General features: G+C 35.7%; 1 protein-coding gene across 13 annotated transcripts in view; it reads right to left on the bottom strand.

Annotated features, from left to right (window-relative positions):
* Positions 1-15,854, bottom strand: part of PPP1R9A (protein phosphatase 1 regulatory subunit 9A) — a 320,221-nt gene that overhangs the window by 132,153 nt on the left and 172,214 nt on the right. For all 13 annotated transcript variants that reach the window (XM_043588903.1, XM_043588901.1, XM_043588909.1 and 10 more), the window contains exon 4: positions 9,731-9,851. In XM_043588903.1, the coding sequence (XP_043444838.1) occupies positions 9,731-9,851 (121 nt within the window). The remainder of the gene's footprint in view (positions 1-9,730; positions 9,852-15,854) is intronic.

Below are 15,854 nucleotides of genomic sequence, written 5' to 3'. Positions count from 1 at the left end.
AGGCTGGGAGTGAAAGTTTCTACAAAGTAGTCCTGGAAAGAGAGAAAGAAACCTGAGGTGAAGTAAATCCAGGCCCACCCACCCTTCCTGCAAGTACTGTGGAAGTGAAGAATGAATGAAGGAGACTAAAGACTCAAGTTACAGCTCTCAGGCCCACATGGCAAACAATCCCCAATCTACAAAACTGGAAAAGCAATGAATACTTGGGAAAAAAAGGTGATAGACTGGGGGATGGGAAATTAAATGCATATCACCATTTAAATGCATATCACCACCAACAGGATAAAACAAATTCACAATCATTTTCCTAATGCTGGACGGATGGGGGTTGGAAAAAGGTATCCTATTTAAAAGTATATAGCATGCAAAATGTTAAATGTAAATGAATGGTACTGTACCTATTACAGCAAAACTTTATTTTTTTATAGCAAAACTTTAAAATGTGTAACAGTCTCTTTATAATGCATTTTGATTGCTTTATTTTAGCAAAAGTTTATTTAGATGTTTTCATTCATTTACCTCAGCACACAGTTTTCTTAATCCATTTTCTATGAAACCTTAGGTTTCTTCAACTATGAATTCCTGAAAGAATTAATCCTTAGTTTAGATGAAGAAGGTTCACTATTACTACCATACTGATTGTAATGATTAGCAAAAATATGTGTGAAAGGGTTAGCAGAGTAATTGATGTATTATATGGCCTTAATACATTGTAGTTTTAGTAATTACTATTTTGACTAAGATGTGCAAGAAGGTTGGGGAAGGACACTGGTGCAGACAATAATGTAATCTTCCTGATTGAAGTAGAGAATTGAATATGCACTTAAATAGCATTGGTATTCAATGTTAACAAGACCTTGGCCCCTGATTGGCAAAAAATAGAGAGCAACTATACATTATTGTTCACAAAGGCTACAAAAAGTGATAATTGTAGAAAGAATAATCTTGGAACAAGGTGAGGATAAACTGGGAAAGATCAGCTAAATGAAGCCCCAGAAAATATGGCATAATAAGAGAAAGACCTGACACAGAGATATGGCACAAAGAATGAACACAAAGGAAGAATTTGAGGAACATTCCAAGGCAGGGAAATAAAAAATACAATAAGATATTATATAGGTAAAATAAATAAAACAATAAAGGATGACTAGAAAGGTTTACATCTAAAGTAATGAAAAATAGGGTCAACACAGAAAAAATGGATTGTTCTTATCAAGGGAAAGGAAGAAAAAAAAGGAAAAGAGGAATTCAATTTATGTTAAGTTTGAGATGAAAACAAGATACTAGTGATATAATAAATAGGTTCTATATCCACCAAGATTGGGATATGAATTTGAAAGTAATTTCTATAGTCCTGGAAAAAAATCAGTTCACCAACTGAATACAAAAATGAGTTCAAGAAGCTAATTTGGGAGAATTATAATATGGGGTGAAAAATATAAGGAAAAAGATCTATACAGCTGTCTGTCTCTCTCTTTCTCTTTCACACACACACACACACACACACACACAACAAAAAAACAAAACAAAACAAAAAAAACCCCAAGGATCTCATTAGAAATAAGTGATTATGATACGACACTGAAAAGTTTAAGAAGATTAGGTCTAAGAAAAGGTTACTGGATGTCTCAAACACCAGGTAAATAATTTTCAAAGCAGTAAATTGGACAGAAAATTAAGGGTATAAACTAAATACAGAATTTTACTGTGTTTTAGTTTAGAGTCGCTCTTTAATTCTGATTATTGGACTTGACCATTGTTAAGATTAGCACTGAAAGAACAGATGACAGCACGATTGTAAAAAATGTAACAGGGAAAAAGCAAATGGAAAATAATTTGCAGGAAAAAAGATGTGTCTAGTAAACATCTTAAGAAGCTCAAAAAGAAGAAATTAAAATTTAAAGATAATATCTTGCTTATCAATGTATTAAAGATTTTATAACACGATACTCAGTCTTGATTCAGTGCAACAGACTACTCTTAACACTGCTAAGGAGACACAAACTGAGCAACCTTTCTGAAGGGCAGCTTAGCAACATGTTTCTAAAGCATTTAAAATGTAAGGCACCTTGGGGCACCTGGGTGAGTCAGTAAGTTAAGCATCTGACTTCAGCTCAGGTCATGATCTCATGATTCTTGAGTTTGAGCCCCAAGTGGGGCTCTATGCTGACAGCTCAGAGCCTGGAGCCTGCTTCAGATTCTCTGTCTCCCTCTCTCTCTGCCCCTCCCCTGCTTACGTTATCTCTCTCCCTCCCTCCCTCCCTTTCTCTCGCTCTCAAAAATGAATAAAAATTAAAAAAAAATTTTTTTAAAAAGTAATGCGCCTTGACACAATAATTCCACTCTAAGGAAGTAATTTCAAAGAAATAATCAGACATATTCACTATGATTTTTATATAAAAATGCTAACCTGATCAACACCTTGAAACAAGATGCTAGTATAACAATATGTAAATGGTTTCCATATATAATACAATAGCATGATACACTCTTAAAGTCTGTTGTACAAAAGTGTTTAATGATGTGATATAATATAATGTATTATTTAAGTATAGCCTCTAAAGTCAGATAAGCTAGATTTATAGCCAGGCTTTGCCACTTACTTGCTGTGACTGTATAAGAAAAGTCATAATTTCCTTATATATACAACAGAAATAACAATGATACGTATTTAATCAAAGCTATCAGCAATAATAAATAACTTACAAAATATAAAGAGCATAGGAGACTGCCTGACATATAGTAAGTACTCAACAGATAGTATCTCAATCCTAATTTTAAGTAAGTAAACAAAAGCAGAATATGCACAGAAAAAAATCTGTAAGGAAATTCACTGGCAGAATTTTAGTAGTGGTCAACTCTAGATGTGGGATTACTGAAATTTTTATTTTCTCCTTTATATTTTTCTGTGTTTTCTAAACTTTCAACCATGAACATGTACTATATTAAAACTTTAAAGTGTTTTCTAAAATTAGCAAATGCTAATTTGACAACTAATGATAGCATTTTATAGTGACTGTGGATAGTCTAAAAAGTTTTCCTTTAGATTGAAGGCATTATAGTCCATGTTCTTTATTAAAAACACATATGTGCATAACCATAAAATAACTCAAGGTTCTGGACTCAATGATCTATAACCTATGGCCCAAAGGCAAAAAAAGGCATTTTCTTTAAAAAAATGTAAAGGACAGGGGGAATTAACACACAGAGTTTTGAGCTTCTGTTTGTCAACGGAAATTTTACACTGCTTGCCATATACAATTAACTTAAATAAGCAGAAAATAAAACAACATTTATAGCACTTTCTCATTTTCTTAATTCATCTGTGTACATGTACTTTTCTTCATGCACTCATGTGCCTAAAATCAGGAAACAAAGAAGTCTAGGAAAAGTACTAAAAGGTAAAACAAAACAAAACAAATACCTATTAATCTAAAATTCTATACACAAAGAAAAAATATCCTAAAAAGCAAGAGGAAAACAAAAAGAATTTTTCAGACATACAAAGCTGAAAGAATCCACCACCACCAGATCTGGTGATAATATGTTAAAGGCAGTCCCTCAGGGAGAAGGAAAATAATATGAGATGGAAATATGGATCTCACAAAGGATTCAAGAGTACCGAAAATGGTCTCTGAGAAGACAGAAGTGATCCAAGCTATCTATAAAGCACTCCGTGCATCAGTGACAGTGACAACAGATATTTGGCACAGATTTGCTCTCTGCAGTCACACCAGTGTGGGGAAGAGGCATCCCATGATTAAAATGCAGGTTCCTGATCCTACATAATTCTTCTTGCCTGCCTCAATACAGGCAGCATTAAGGGAATGAAGAGAGCTCAGTACTGTTTGATTATTATTTTCATGAAAAGAGTACCTGTTTTAAAAACTCTTCATTCAAAAGTGATACATTCATTACAGAAAAAAAAACAAATAACAAAAATAAAATAAAATAAAAAACACCAAGGAAATAAAAACTACCTCTAATTTTTAAAAAGAGAGGGAGAGAGGGAAGTTCTGTTGAGTTTGGTATTTTGAGAGGTATTTTAATTGACCTTTTTACAGGGGTAGACTCTGTGGTGATTAAGTGGGAAACAAAGCTAAGAAACTAAAAATGAGCGGAAGAAAAAGGAGACGTAAAGAAGCCTGGACAGGGGATGAGGGAAATAATTATTGGCTAAAAAGAAAGGGTAGCAATTTAGATTTACTGCCACCGTAAACTGACCCTACAACCCACTAGATCATAAGCCAGAAGAGTATTTAATACATAAATGGTTATTATGTTAGAGAAAAAGGTTCTCCTCACAGCACAGTAACACTGATAATCTCTCAAATCTTGGTGCATAATTAGAAGCACAAAAAAAAAGACAAGGGAGGAGTCCTGGTGGTAAAAATTAAAATGGACAGATCTCTGAATCAGACCATCCCAGAGCCCAAAGAAAGCAGATAATCTGGGCTTTCCAAAAATTCTCCAGAATAGCAGAGGAAATAGCCTGTTTTTCCCTGGAAACACTGCCTACTGGAATGGAGTTTAGGGGAACGTACCTGGCTAGTTGGTAATCGTTTCCATGTGCTAATAAACAACAGTGTTCAAGCTCCTGCTCTTCAACCTCAGTGCTGTTTCCGGTATCCCTCCACTCTGAACCTAACACCCAGAAACAGTGGGGGTAAGGCTAACAAAAATATAGAAGTTGGACAATGGTAGGGTTTGTTTAATGTTACTGGATGGTTATCTGTTGACATGATAGATCTGGGAAGGGGAAGCAAAAACAAAAATTCTACCTCATAGGGCTTATGTAAACACAGCAACCAATGCTGAGTGAAAGAGAGACCAGCTGGAGCAACATTAATGAACTCTGGTCAAAGGAGTTTTCCCCTAAATGCCAGAGACTGAAGTTGTAAGTGTATGTGAAAATACATCCATATGAAAGCAGTAATATCCCAACTCTCTAAGGGGCGAACAAGCAAAATATTTGACGAGAAGAGTGACACAAGAGTGTGTGCACTGAGAGGAAACCATCAGCTAAGGAATTATGACAGATGGACACAATTAAAACGGCAGTTTCCATTCAGGTCGTCCCAGGCTGGAGGGTGCCTCAGGGGCACAGATGGGTCCTGCTTGAGGGAGCAGAGGGAGCAAGAGGGAGTGTCTACTGCAGGGAAAGCTAAGAATAGAACTCTTCATCTGTTTTACGTGTTGGTGCTACCCTAAAGCTGGTCAAAAACAATTAAGATGGTTAGAAAACCTTGAAAGGCTCGAATGAAGGCAAACTACATAGCAACCGTCATTTCACATTTGATAGCTTTTTCAAAAAAACTGAACAGGACGGTGTTCTAAAATGTTGATATGCAAAAGCCTGAGAAACAAACATAGGAGCCAGAAACAAAGCAGATCCCAAGTGCATTTTTAATTTGCTTCTTTAGCACAGCATTATTACTATCTTTTGTCAGTTATTATCCACATGACTTATTCTACTATCAGCACTTTCACCTGTGTTGTTATAAAGATGATTTTGCTTTATAGATTCATGAAAGAGGATTGGAGAAATAATTAGCGTCCTGTGTACCGACCATAAAATTCATGGCAGCGAAACCTAATGGTATTATTCATAATATTATTTTCACTAAAAATTAATTTTCGTTTACTAAAATTAACCTTAATGAACGTCACTTATTACTAATATTTATTATTAGTATTATTTTACTAAAACTTTAAAACTAAAACAGATGGTGGAAATGGCTATCATCTCATGTCATTTAGCTACATTGCAAGTTACTCTGCAAGAGGCAGGCCAGCACAAAAAAGACAGAGGGAGAGAAAAGCAAAAGAAGGGAAGGGAGAAAAAGGTTAGGCCTAAGTAAATGTTTTGAAAGTGATTAACACACAAGTATTAACTCATTCAACAAATATTTATTGAGTACCCCCTGCGTTTCAGGCATCATATGAAAAGGTACAGATAGGCATGAAAAGCTTGACAAGAGAAATTTCAAATGTAGGTCACAGATAGTATCAAAAAGTAAGGAAGACTCAAAACTTTTTAACTACATCCTGGGTAATGCAGGAGATAAAATATCCACGGCAAATTCCACAGCAAATTTTTTAAAGTGCTCAAAATATGGTGTGTTTATGAGATGTTTAGAAGGGGTAAAAGCAATCACAACAGAAAAGATTTCTTGTGTAGGGGCAGTAAGTAGGGAGGAGGGAGAAAACAATGTTCTATGTAAGTCTATAAGTCTGTTTATTTAACATCCCTTGAAGGAAATGTGACGAAACTGAGAATAAATTGAAATCATTTTCTTAAATAGAGTTAAGAAGCTAAAGCAAGCTAGAAAGGTTAAAAAAAAAAAAGGCTTTTTATACTTTTAAAGCTAAAAGGAATTACAAAGAACATCTAATCCAGAACATTAATTTTGTCCATAACTGGAGTGTAAAGAACAACTCTCTTGAAGCCACATGGTGATAACTTTATTATTTTTAATTGTAGATCAAAATATATATATAGGGGTGCCTGACTTTGAGCCCTGTGTCGGCCTCTGTGCTAACATCTCAGTGCCTGGAGCCTGCTTCCAATTCTGTGTCTCCCTCTCTCTCTGCCCTCCTCCTGCTCATGCTCTGTCTCTCTCTCTCTCTCTCAAAAATAAATAAACATTAAAAAAAAGAAAATATTTAAAATACATATACAAGAATTACAAATTCTCTATAGAAAAATTAAATATTCCATATTAACTAAAATTTTTAAAAAATCTTACACAGACTAGAGCCATTCAATACTTTGGTGTGTATTAATTCTACATTTTGTGAGAGAAAGAAAAAGAGAGATACAGAGAAGTTGGGTGGGATGAATAGAAACCATATCCACACAAGAATGGCATCACACTAATCACAGTGATTTGTAAGTCCTTAATATAATATTTTTCTATATCCATGAGTACACATAACTTTTTTAAAAACTATTAAAATTAACTGTAGGCAGCAACCAACTGTTCCTTTGTAAATTTTTTATATTGATAAATTTTAAACAACAAAGAACATTTAAATATTGTGCAAATGAGCACACCACTAATGGTGGGAATAATAATATAATTGAAAAGTTGTGAACACTGCCATAGGTCTAATAATGAGACTATATAGATCTCCTCAATTTTTATACACATATAATATGAAAAGTATGAATTTAAAGATCTCTAAAGTTCCTCTGAACTCTAAAACTTAACAATTCTGTGCATATTTTATACATCTTTCTATAGTTTTTCATAAGACTTCCCATAATAACTATTTTTCAATAAATTTCAATTCCTACTTTATTCCTACTTCGTTCAAGAAAAGTTCCATATGCAAACAGCACTGTGGAAGGCTTTAATTTACATAAGCATATTTAATGCTTACAACAACGATGCAGTTGTAGATAACATGAAAATTAAGTAATTTGTTCAATATCCCATAGCCAGTAAGTAGAAGGGATAGAATTAAGACTGCTGGTCACATGATCCCAAAGATTCTGTTCATTTCATCAAGTTGCCTCTCTTAATATATTCACTGAGGCATGTATTAAGCATCTATTGTAACAACAGCAGGATTACTGTACTAGGTAAACATCCATTTAAAAGGACTAAGAAAATACACACTGGGACCTATAAAGCAAACTTCTCACATCAGTGTAAATACTGAAACTATGTAGGACAACAAATCAGTAAACAGGTTAAGAAAAAACAAACCTAATTTTAAAAGTGAGTGATGGAAAAACAAATAGATCTAAGTTTAGAACAATGGCAACTAAGTGCTAAATGCAAAATTTTCTACCTTTTCTTTTTTTTAAAAAAAAATGTTTATTTATTTATTTTGAGAGGGAGACAGAGAGCAAGCTGGGGAGGAGCAGAGGGGGAAAGGTAGAAAAGAGAATCCCAAGCAAGTTCTGCACTGCCAGTGCAGAGCCTGATGCGGGCTCAAACTCACAAACCCTGAGATTATGACCTGAGCCAAAAACCAAGAGTATGCTTAACTGACTGAGCCACCCAGGCGCCCCTCTACCTTTCTGGTTTTTAATCAATTCGTATTTTGGTTTGGCTTTGTGACCCATTTAGACAGATGGTTCATAATAATTTCATACTGTTTGAATGCTAACAATAAGAATTATTCCCTCTGATTTTAGAAAGCTTTTAAAGTTTTGGTGAAACTTAAAGAGAAAAGATACAGATCTTACAAACAACTTTTAGCTCACTTGGAAGAAAGTTTCTTCATTAATAATGGGAAATATTTGTTACTACTATCATATAATTCCTTCAAAGGGTAAAGGGTTATTTCCATAACTACTTGAAAAGGGGGAAATGTTAACAAATTACTTTTTAACACAAAATATTAATATCCCACTTTATTTTAAGTGTGATACACGTTCAACCAACTGAACATTCACGCAAAAGATTAATTTCAGACCTTCTCTGTTCAAGTGTTATGGGAATACAAATGAGGCTATTGACTGAGATGTGGTCCCTTGCCTCACGGAAAAAGAGATGATCCTGGTGTGGGTTTCTATTTAAATAAATCAATTTAGTTCCACTTGGAAAATATCTGTGTATATCAATGTGTTTTTAGGATTACAAAAGAAATAATGCTACCATGGGTCTCGCCAGAGATTTGCAAATGATTTTCAACATGTTTTATCATTTCTTGATAAGATGGTTAAGTGATGTATGCTTAAACCTTGAAAAAAAATCAAAGTGCTCCTAAAAAAATAAGTTAACACTTCTTTGAATCTGGCACTCATATTTTTTTTTAATTTTTTTTTTAACGTTTATTTGTTTTTGAGACAGAGACAGAGCATGAACGGGGGAGGGTCAGAGAGAGAGAGAGAGAGGGAGACACAGAATCTGAAACAGGCTCCAGGCTCTGAGCTGTTAGCACAGAGCCCGACGCAGGGCTCAAACTCACGGACCACGAGATCATGACCCGAGCCCAAGTCGGCCGCTTAACCAACTGAACCACCCAGGCGCCCCTGGCACTCATATTTTTGGATCAACTTTTATTTCTATAGCCAACCTCTGCTTCAGCCCCAACTTGATGCAGCAGGAGCCTAGTGTGAGGATTTAATCAAAATCTTTAGAGATACTTGTAGCTTGAGATGATGAAAGCTAAGACATAAAACAACAATCATCTGATGTGCTGGCATGCATCCAAATTACCCAAAGTGGGTGTTTAAGTGAAGGCTCTCAGATTCCTCTCTGAGAGATTTTAATTCCACAAGTTTACTTGGCAATCAAGAACCTGTTTTTAGTCAGAATACATTTTGAGAAATGTTAGCTCCAGAATTACCATCATTGCAGAATTAGGGTTCCTATTTTTCCTTCTACCTCTGTCATTCTCAAAAGTGCCAAAAATATTACCATTTGTTTTGATATCTCTGAAATGACACTAAATGCTCATCTCCACAGTACATATCCTTCTATAATACACACCCATACTTCTGCCCACTTCCCACCAGACAGATGAATGAATACATATCAAAGGTAGAGAGATACAGATGATAGACCCAACCACCTATTTATTTAACATACATTGAAGAAAGCAGGTATTCTGCCTACAAATCATAAAGTAATTCAAAGGCTTTAACATTTTCCTTTGATGAGACACACTCCAAAATTCTGTCCTAAAAAATCAGAAGAAGGAAGCCACTGAAAGAAATTCCCAAAAAAATTTCTTAGAAGATTTTAGTTATTAATGATAGTAGTTAGCTTACCTGCCATCCCTCTGGGCAGCACCACCTTCTGTTACTGTTTTGACAAATATTCCCAGCTTTTCAAGCCCGGCATCTGCTCCAACACCCATTCCAATAATGCTTATACCAAGTCCATCTTCATCTATGAAAAAGGGCAAAAAAACCACAACAACCTAAGTTTTATATGTAAGTTAGCTGGTGAGACTTACTTATTGCCATTAATTTTGTTCTTTATGGACTACAGGACATGCTTGCCTTGGCAGAATATTTTTTTTCTATTGCTGCGGAGAAAAGATATCAAATAAGACCCCCCAAAAGGCTTGTGGGTTTAATCTCATTTTATTACTGCAAGTGGCTATTCATTGTCATCCCAAGAAAAAGTAATAATTGGATTACTGAGTAATCAATCTGCCTTAAAACACAGCCTCTCTAAATAATATTTTAAACACAAAAGCATACATACCAAAACACATATATATTACTTTAAATAAATGTGATCTTAGTATATCTAAAATTTCCCCTTCATTCATGTGGTCTTTCCCCTTTTACTTGTTTCATATCCCCATTCATGTTAATCAGGTGGCATGTGTCTTTCATGACTTTCCCTAGTCCTACTATACAAGCATATAAAAGTATCAACAACTACAACGTATATGTGTATATATATATATATATGCATAAATACAAGTACACATACATATATGTATGTGTGCGTCTATGAAATGGCTTATTTTTCCTTCCTACTTGCTTTATACAAATAAGATCACATTATACCTAGTTCTCTCTGCAGCTTAATTCTCTAATTCAATGATATATCATGGATACCAACTTACACAGCCTTAACTCACTTCTAATGATTGTATAATATATCCTGGTGAGATGGTGTCGTCACTTATCCAACCACTTCTCTACTGACAGGCATTCTCTTTTGTTTCCATGTTCCTTGCCTTGTGAACAACACTGACAAATATGTTTTTAAATTCATTGACAATAATATGTTTATCCATATTTCCATTTGTCTTTTCTGTGAACATACATATATTCACATCAATGAAATAAAAGATACACTATTTCACATTCCACATTTTTGGGTTAACATTCAAAGTTATTTTCTGATAGCCTCAAAGTCTTTGTAACCATTGTTGTATTAGCTAGCTGCATAGAAAAACTGACACTAACCGATTAATCAGCAGCGTGGATTGTTAAAGGAAAACTGGCTCACAGAGTCAACAGAATGCTTGACACTTTCAGAAGACTTTTTAGCAATAATATTTCATACAGTAAGTATTCTTTTTTTTATTTTTTTCTACATTTATTTATTTTTGAGAAACAGAGACAGACAGCATGAGCAGGAGAGGGGCAGACGGAGAGACGGAGACACAGAATCAGAAGCAGGCTCCAGGCTCCGAGCTGTCAGCACAGAGCCCGACATGGGGCTCGAACCCACGAACCGTGAGATCATGACCTGAGCCGAAGTCAGACACTTAACCGACTGAGCCACCCAGGTGCCCCATACAGTAAGTATTCTTAATTAGCAATTTTTTCAGTAGGGTTCATCTCACTGGTTATTACTCCTTGACACCGACTTCTGCTTTAAGTGTTCCTAAGTACAATTAGTAATCCTAATCTTTATTCTACATTTTTCAAAATCATGCCACTCAGCACAAGTGTGATCTGTTTACTCAGTTGTGTGCTAAAGAAAGATTCATAGAGAGTTCTCCCTGGAGGAACTCTTTGATGTGACCCCCACATGAAGGTACTTCCACGTTGGTTAGAGGCACAGGTACCTCTCCAGTGTAGAGCTTCAGTGGTGACTAGTGCACAAATAATCACCGTAGACATTCCTTCAGCCCTTATGTTTAGAATGTTTGCCCACACATGACTTCCCATTCTGATTTTATTCTCAACATGTCTCTGGTACAGATACGTTCATCCAGAGGCTGCCTCTGGTCAAAAATTTTCCTACATTTGTTACAGCTTTAGGGGCTCTCCCCAGAATGAGTTTTTCGTGAAAGGGAAACTTACATCCGTACTACAGGCCCTTCCTCACTAGTCACGTGGACAAAGTTTCTTCTCGCCCACAGGAATTCTCCTGTGTGTACGAAGGTGAGCTGCACAGCTGAATTCTTGCTCCATCCATCATACTCACGGGGTTTGCTACAGTGGGAATTTGTTCATGTTGGTGAGAGGCTGAATGGTGACCCAAAGCCTTCCCACAGTGTTTACACACATGCAAGATTTTCTCCCCAGAGCATCTGCTCTTGCTTTAAGAGCCGATCACTGTAGACTCATCCACATTAAATGATGCCATACATAGAGTTCCTCTCATATATGAAAGCTGCTACATATTAAGCATTTAGCCAAATTCTTGCTCACATTCACTATATTTATAGGAGTTTCTTTTCATTGTGAATTATCACACTGTCAAGCCAATGTTGAGCTGCAAGTGAAACTTTCCCATGCTCAGTACATTCAAAGAGCTCCTTTCAAATGTAGATTCTCTGTGCCATCACGCCATTAAGCAGCTCCTTCCTGCCACTATCCTGCATGAAAGTGATTTCTTAGTTTTTAAGTGCATTTTCCCTGCCTGAACTCAGGCTTTAGTAAAATTATCTTCCTGCCTTAGCAGCCCTTGTTGCTGTCACTGGAAAATTACGCAGATTTGCAGAGCTGTAAACCCAATAGTAGAAAAAGCGGTAATAGCTTGAGCCATCCTCAATTCCAGTGCAGACTACCCGAAAGACAAGATGATAACTCAAACACAATTAAACGAAGAATACAATCAACCCACAGCGACCAGATGACTGATTTCATCCCTGTATGGCTCTCTGGGAGATGTGTCAAGCATGGGTCAAGTCCAGAGCCACATTCTTGGAAGGGCACTAATTCCTGTGGCTGTCAAGAACCCAGCAGCCACCTGGTCTTCCTCTGCAGAGGGACAGGCAGAGCACTAAGTAAGCAGGCAAAGCAGCCAGGAAAAGATGGAAAAGACTGTGAGGATGTGTTTCCATGGAAGATGCCGGCACCATACTCTGGAGCTCAGAGCTTATTTTTTCTCTCAGGAAAGAAGCTCATGTTGGCTTAGCATTCCGCTCATTGCTCATGAAATTTCAGCTCGTATTCATGGGAGCGTGGGTCATTAGATGTTTTTTTCGCTAAACTGCCAATTTTTCTACTGAGTTTTCCCTATCTTTCTTTTCTGATAATTTGCAAAGGTTCTTAGCATATTATACATATTAACTCCATGTCATCTACAATGAAGATTGCCTCTGTTTGACAATATTGCCTTTAAAAGCTTAAAATTTAGGATGATTTGATTGGACCCTCTTTTGGTTAAGCCTTTCCATCCACATGCCTACATGATTTTTGCAATCGAAGAAAGCAGGTATTTTTGCAATTGAAGAAAGCATTAAATTTTAAGTTTTTGTCAAAATCCTCATTACTTTATTTTTAATATCTAATTAACTCATATAGAGTTATTTTTTATATAATGAAAATGAAGGTGCCCAACTTTATATTCTTCCATTCAGATGTTCAGTTACGCCAGAACCATTTGTAAAACACCCTATGCTGTTTTTTAACTGTATTATTATTATTTTTTTGATTTTCTCTTCTTTTGAGAGAGAGAGAGCACAAGCGGAGGAAGGACAGAGGGAGAGAGAGAGACAGAATCTCAAGCAGGCTCCACGTTCAGGGCAGAGCCCGACATGGGGCTCAGTCTCACAACCATGAGATCATGACTTGAGCCAAAATCAAAAGTTGGATGCTTAACCAGTGGAGCCATCTAGGTACCCCTATTTTATTGTTAAGAAATCCACTTCTATCATGTCATAAAGACTAGGCTGGGCTAACAATAACGAGTCCTAGAGGTAACTATACCCAACTCTGGACTGTCTAGTTATAAGCACTGTCTTTTCTCTCTACCTCAGTTGAAAACCCAGACTCATAAGGCCTCAATCCCTGCTTTCCCTATTCCCGGAAGAGGCCAAAGCCAAAGCCAACTATGTAGGAGGCTTTCGCAGAGAAGACGACTTTGTCTTCCCAGATGACAAACCCTCTACTTTGCTTTATGAGGCAGATAGCAACCCCAAACCACAGACAGGTTGGGACCTGCGCAGGCCTCAATGGCATATTAGCAAATCACACATGTCATGTATTAAATTCTCATGCATACTAACATTTTTCTCTATATTTTCTATTTTGTTCCATTGATCAATTGCTATATGAATACAATTTGTTCTGATTATAGAGGCTTTACATTATATTCAGATATTTAAGAAATTAAAACCTGTCACATTCTTTTTCATACTTCCCTTAGGTCTGTATTTTCCCATATAAAATTTAGTTTTGCATTATGCAATCCTCTTTCAATCCAACTCTGATATATTCCACTTGAACTGCATTAAATTTATATATTAATTTCTAGGTATCAGAGGTGCAGAATAGGAGAGACTTTTCCATACTGATCTTTCCAAAAATCCAAGAATATGGTATATCCTTCTATTTGCTTACAACTTCTATCTTTCAAAAAGATGGATTTTCAACAGATACTTTTTCCTTAGTGATTAATAAGTACTTTGTTGTTTTTATGCTATTGTAAATGAAATGTTCCCATTTTCACATTTATGTTCTTAATGTAAATATAAAGAAAAAATGGGGCGCCTGGGTGGCGCAGTCGGTTAAGCGTCCGACTTCAGCCAGGTCACGATCTCGCGGTCCGTGAGTTCGAGCCCCGCGTCAGGCTCTGGGCTGATGGCTCGGAGCCTAGAGCCTGTTTCCGATTCTGTGTCTCCCTCTCTCTCTGCCCCTCCCCCGTTCATGCTCTGTCTCTCTCTGTCCCAAAAAAAATAAAATAAACGTTGAAAAAATATATATAAAGAAAAAACTATTAATTTTTTTTTTACATGTATGTGGCACCTGATCTCCTCTTACATATAATATTATCAATTCTAACATGTTAAAATTAGAATCAGTTTGGCTTTTCATTACATTTAGTTTTCATTTTTATATAATTATATATAATATAAATATATAAGCAAAACATTATTTGTCATCTTTTGTTTTCTATTGTTTATACTAATTACTACATTTAAAGAGCATTCCAAATTAAACTTCTGGTTTTAACTGTCATATTTTTTGTGTTTCCTCAATTTATTTATTTTTTAAGAGTTTCTTGAATTTAAAAGTATAATTCTCTGTTGGTATTATGATCTATAGTTTATATCATATTTAGGTATTTATACACTAACAATGAACTATCAGAAAGAGCAATTAAAAAAATAATTCCATTTACAATTGCAGCAAAAAGAATTAAATACTTACAAATAAACTTAACTAAGGAGGTGAAAGATCTAGATACTGAAAGCTATAAGACATTGATGAAAGAAACTGAAGACACAAATAAATGGAAAGATTGTCCATAGTCAGGATTCAAAGAATTAATATTGTTAAAATGTCCATACTACCCAAAGCAATCTACAAATTCAATGCAATCTCTATCAAAATTCCAGTGACATTTTTCACAGAAATAGAACCATCAATTGTAAAATTTGTATGGCACCACCAAAAATTCCAAATAGTTAAAGAAAACTTGAGTAAGAACAAAGCTGGTTTTAAACTATATTTCAAAGCATTAGCGATCAAAACAGTATGGTACGGCCACTAAAAAAAGACACATAGGTCCATGGAACAGAATAGAGAGCCCTGAAATAAACCTATGCATATTTGGTCAATTAATTTATGACAAAGAAGCCAAAAATATGCCATGGGGAAAGGATAGCCACTCCAAAAAGTGGTGCTGGGAAAACTGGGCAGCCACATATAAGAGAATGGACCCCTATCTTATACTATACGCAAAAATCAACTCAAAAATGGATTAAAGACTTACATTTAAGACTTGAAACCATAAAACACCTAGAAGAAAAGATAGCAGGTAACTTCCTTAACATCAGTCTTGGCAATGACTTTTTGTATTTGACAAAAGCAAAAATAAGTAAGTGGGACTACATCAAACTAAAAGCTTCTGCACAGCAAAGGAAACCATTAACAGAATGAAAGACAGCCTGCAGAATGGGGGGAAATATTTGATAAGGGGTTAATATCTAAAATATATAAAGAACTCATGCAACTTAACAGCAAAAAAAAA

This window comes from Prionailurus bengalensis, chromosome A2 (genome assembly GCF_016509475.1).
Source record: "Prionailurus bengalensis isolate Pbe53 chromosome A2, Fcat_Pben_1.1_paternal_pri, whole genome shotgun sequence".
In the NCBI taxonomy this organism is placed as follows: Eukaryota; Metazoa; Chordata; class Mammalia; order Carnivora; family Felidae; genus Prionailurus; species Prionailurus bengalensis.
Note: the sequence above shows the minus strand (reverse complement) of the source record. Positions and strands in the feature narration are given on the sequence as shown.